Source organism: Denticeps clupeoides, chromosome 5 (genome assembly GCF_900700375.1).
Source record: "Denticeps clupeoides chromosome 5, fDenClu1.1, whole genome shotgun sequence".
Lineage (NCBI taxonomy): Eukaryota > Metazoa > Chordata > Actinopteri > Clupeiformes > Denticipitidae > Denticeps > Denticeps clupeoides.
The window spans coordinates 25,558,196-25,562,534 of record NC_041711.1 but is presented as its reverse complement, the minus strand read 5'-3'; the positions used below and the strand labels follow the sequence as shown (position 1 = coordinate 25,562,534).

General features: G+C 47.8%; 1 protein-coding gene across 1 annotated transcript; it reads right to left on the bottom strand.

Annotated features, from left to right (window-relative positions):
• Positions 1 to 1,862, bottom strand: LOC114790689 (fish-egg lectin-like). The gene is made up of 5 exons (XM_028980969.1): positions 1,772 to 1,862; positions 1,425 to 1,652; positions 1,107 to 1,327; positions 552 to 679; positions 1 to 330 (listed from the first exon to the last, which is right to left on the bottom strand). Exons 1-5 carry the CDS (start codon positions 1,824 to 1,826, stop codon positions 189 to 191), a joined length of 774 nt encoding a protein of 257 aa, XP_028836802.1. The 5' UTR covers positions 1,827 to 1,862; the 3' UTR covers positions 1 to 188.
• Between the last annotated feature and the right edge of the window lie 2,477 nt (positions 1,863 to 4,339).

Below are 4,339 nucleotides of genomic sequence, written 5' to 3'. Positions count from 1 at the left end.
AATAAGGAGGCCTGGCTCACACAGGAGGCATGTGAAACAAAAGAAGCCCAGTTTATACATAGTCACTAAATACATTTTATAATGTTCTTCTCATAAAAGATAAATTGATAGAAAAGTCACCTTTCAATATCCATGAGACAAGAAAAATTGTATGTCATAAGAGTAATTTTGGTTTTTCTCAAACAGGCTCAGACAACACAGTCAAGGATGCTGTTTTGAAGTGTAATGGCCCAAATGTGGCCTTGGTCATAGCTCACATGCTTCAATTTGTTGCACATAGAAATAAGGGCCCAGTCAGTCCCAGCTGGTTTGTCAGAAGAGACACCAGTTCTGTGGAAAACATTATTTGAAATAAGGGGTTATTCATAGAGCACAAATCATTTTATTTTATTAATTAGGATATGATATTATGTGCTCCTGTTGTGTGTTCTCTAAATTAAACCATCAAATTAAAGGAAAACTTATATTTAAATAACATAATGCTTGAAAAATACATGACCTGATTCTATTTGATACCATGAATTGTTTGGTGTAAACGGAACAATACTCACCTCTGGTAAAGATCTCCCCCAGCATTGACTCCAAACACACTTCCGTCTGTCCCAACCTCCACCATTACCAAGGCGCCCGGGATTTGTTCCCAGCTCATACTACCTCTACACTCTGCTGAAGTCACACCCTACAAGCAGGATCAAATATACAGCAGTTATGAAAAGGTGCACACCTTTTTTATGTCACATGAAATAATCATTTCTGTCATGTCTTGTCTCCTGTAGGCCACCATATTGAGCCACTTTTGTGTCCTTGTCTGAATGAACCACATTTTCCGTATTACTGGGCTCCTTGTTTTCTCCAGTTTCTCCAAGTAGACTCATACTTGTGAGCAATCCTTAGTTCAGTTTGGCCATTGTACCTGTTTATGTTTGCATATGGTTGAGTTGTTAAATAAAGTTATGTTCATGTTGTGCACTTGTGTTTCATAACTATCTATTGTGGACATTACGTTACTATTACAAAAGCATGGCATTTTAACAGGAGCATGTACAATTTTCTGTATTCTCCAATCTGTTCACCCCTTCAGTGTTTTTCCTGTCTGTTCAGCAAACCTTCATTATGTAGATATTATTATTTGAGTTGACTCCCCAGCAGCTGTATGGTCCACAGGAGTAGTATTTCAGCGAGCCAGGTAAGTTCTGCCAGGGGGCTGGTGATGATGTGGGTTTGTTGAAGGCCAGATTTGGATCTTTACCCAGGCAGAATATACCATCAAACATGTTAACTCCACCTAAAATTCCATTTCCTCCAGCATCCACCTGTTTGAGCAAACCTGAGAGATGCACTAAATTACTGAAGCTCTAGAACGTTTTACAGTTTCATACAGAATGTTTTACTCTCATAGTTCTTGCATTCAATACAGTGTTTACCTGACACTTTCAGCCAGGTGCCTCCGACAAGTTTGAAGATTTCATTGTTGGCATTGGTTCCCCAAACACCTGAGGGCCCTACGGTCACATGTTTAAGGGCACCAGGAAGCTGGGTCCACTGGTCCCCATACAAAGTATAGATCTTGTTATCATTATTCACTCCAAATACCTGACCAGACCCTGCATCAACTTGTTGCAGCTCTCCAGGTACTGTGTTGCAGTTCAGTGCTGTGAAGAAAATGTAAAATCGATCCAATAATTAAAAAAAAACAGTCAAGCTGTATACTGCTGCCTGAAAGTACACAAATTCAATCACAATTTTACAAATGATAACAGAACCCATTTACCAAGACTGAGACTGAATAAGCCCATTGCACAGAGGACAATGAATCCCATCTCCATCTTGTTTGTGATGTGGTGCTCTCTGGTGTTTCTGTAGGATGTGTCGCAGCTTTAAATAGTCATACAGTCACGCAACCCTTTTTTTTTGTTTGTTTTGTTTTCTTTGGGATACGCTGTTTCAGATATCCTGTTTAAATTTCATGCTCCAGTTCACTTTTCATGATTTACTTTTCTCACTCTTGCTTAACTTCCGTGATCTCTTTATGTCATGATCCGGTCCGGCAGTGGTGACTCCGGGTTCGGAATTCGGACCGTAGATTCATGTTAGTCTCGTGTAATGTTCCTTGATCGTGTTTACCTGTGCAAAATTATATAATTGAATAAAGCTATCCTGTTCATGTCTGTTCGCCATCAGGTCATTGTGTGGTGATGTTCCCTTGTCTCATCTACTATGCATTAAACCCCTGTCCTTTGACGTTGTACGTGTGTGTCCTCTTTCCTCGCCATGTCCAGCCCATCGTGACACTTTACATACAATAACTACTGTTAAATATTTTATGATTGTGATTGTTTTCCTTGAAATGCAATTACCCAATTACACAGATTATATGCCATTTCTATGGCATGCTGAGTCTCTCCAAATGGGTGTTGCTCCTATTGTTGTCCACAATGCATTTTATCTTCCCCACTTCAGGGCTACACATCTCCCCCTTTTTTTTTTATTTTATTAATTATTATTCATTTTCAGGATGCCGAAACATGTAGAATTTCCTTTGTTTGTTTTTTAATACACTGTTGGACCTGTTTGTGTGATCCTAACACATGATTAAGCCAACAATAAATATTAAAACAGTAAAAATCCACCCTGAACTCATCACACCGTAAATCAATGTGCTATTAAACAGAATTTAGCCTTTCTACTCAGCAGGTGTTGTCAGGATTGACTGCAGCTGTGCTCAACACCGGTGGCCAATCCTGACGGTGCATAAATGCCGGATATCTCCGCCCCTTCGGAATCTCCGGCATTTTCGTGAACTTGACATTGCAAACATGTACGTGTTAATATTTTGAGTTCTGGCAAACGCCACACGCCACAAGCGCAGAGGTAGAAAGCAGAGGAGAAGAAACAACGCGAAGGACGCAGCCCGGCGCGGCGAACGCGGACGCCAGGGGAGAGACGCGACACCCGTTCTGGTGGAGCGTTTTCTCCCCGAGAAGCCGTGGTACGCGGCGGCGTGTGATGACGTCACCCCCGGGAGAATCCGCTAAACCCGGTAGCAACAACGTCGGCGCGTGAGTGGGCGGAGCGAGGACGTTGGCTTCGGCAGCAGCGAGGAAGTGACGTGGGCAGCGAGCGCAGGGGATGCGACCCCCACGATCTTCGCCATGTTGAGCCAAGAACTCTGCGCTCTGCTGGCAAGGCTCCCCGTGGACTGGGACAACACGGACGATGACGACGACAAGAGCACGGGAGACGAGAGTTGGGCTCCGCCCATCGCACCTGTCCATGATCGTCGCGAGGTCACGTCACTTCCAGGGGGGTGAGAAGCGACAATGGCGGTGTCCCTCCAGCGAGGAGGTGGCCTGGCTCCAGCCCGAATGGCCAGAGAACTGCCCATGGGAGTTCATCGCACCCTGGGTCCAGGATGTCCGCAGGGTGGACGACCCTCGGAGTCACCGGTGGGAGGACACAGATGACGTGAGCGACAATGGCTCCACCCAGCGCGCGCATCCGAGATTGTCACGACATCCATGAAGACCCACGTGACTTCCGAGGGTACGAGGTCGAGACGGACTACGACGAGGATGACGCCGATTGGGCAGTTGGTGCCAGGATGGCTCCGCCCATTGTGCCTGTCCATGATCGTGGCGAGGTCCATGGAAACCCACATCACACCCAGAGGTGCAACAACAGCAAGGAGGAGGACAGCGATGCGGGGGTAAGCTGGTGGTACAGGGCGACAGGAGGTCGCCAGCCAGCAACTGCACTGCCCGAACTGTCTCGCAGGGAAGATGCCCTCCCAGCTCCAGTCGCCGACCCGCCTTTCCTCTGCCCGGACGTTCCCCAGCTGAACAGCAGCACATCACCAGCGCCCCCGCATGCTGGAGAAGACGTCCACCACCCCCCACGGCACACGCCCACCACCATCTCCAGCGACGTGCCCAGCCCCGTGTGGGACAGCCCAAGGGTCCTGGGATCAGCATGGGGCTGGGGTACAGCCCTCTGGCAGCAGGGAGAGATAGACAGAAGGAGTTTTCGGGACTTCCTGCAGAAACTGAGGGCGGAGTTTGATCGGCCAGAACCTGAGCCAGGGATCGAACTCTGCCCCTCCACATCCAGCGGCAGTCAGGATCCGGGCCAAGAAGGCCCAGCACTGGCGGGCGACGAGCGGGTCGCGCCTCCCGAGATCCTGGCTGTGCCACCTGAGAAGGTCCCAGAGAGCCCAGAGAGGGAACCAGAAGACCCTCTCTTCTGTCTGTCTCTGTCTGTGTGTGTGTGTGGCATTTGTGTCTGTATGTCACCCCCACTTCCCCCCTTTGTGTCCACCAGATGGCGACCCAGCCGCAGAGCC

Bases quoted from the DNA above. Each gene is read 5' to 3' on its own strand.
- LOC114790689 (XM_028980969.1), bottom strand. From the start codon at position 1,826: ATGGAGATGGGATTCATTGTCCTCTGTGCAATGGGCTTATTCAGTCTC. The intron at 680-1,106 runs GTTTGCTGAACA...TCCTGCTTGTAG, and splicing joins ATAATATCTACATAATGAAG to GGTGTGACTTCAGCAGAGTG. The intron at 331-551 runs GTGAGTATTGTT...TGTTTTCCACAG, and splicing joins GGGGGAGATCTTTACCAGAG to AACTGGTGTCTCTTCTGACA.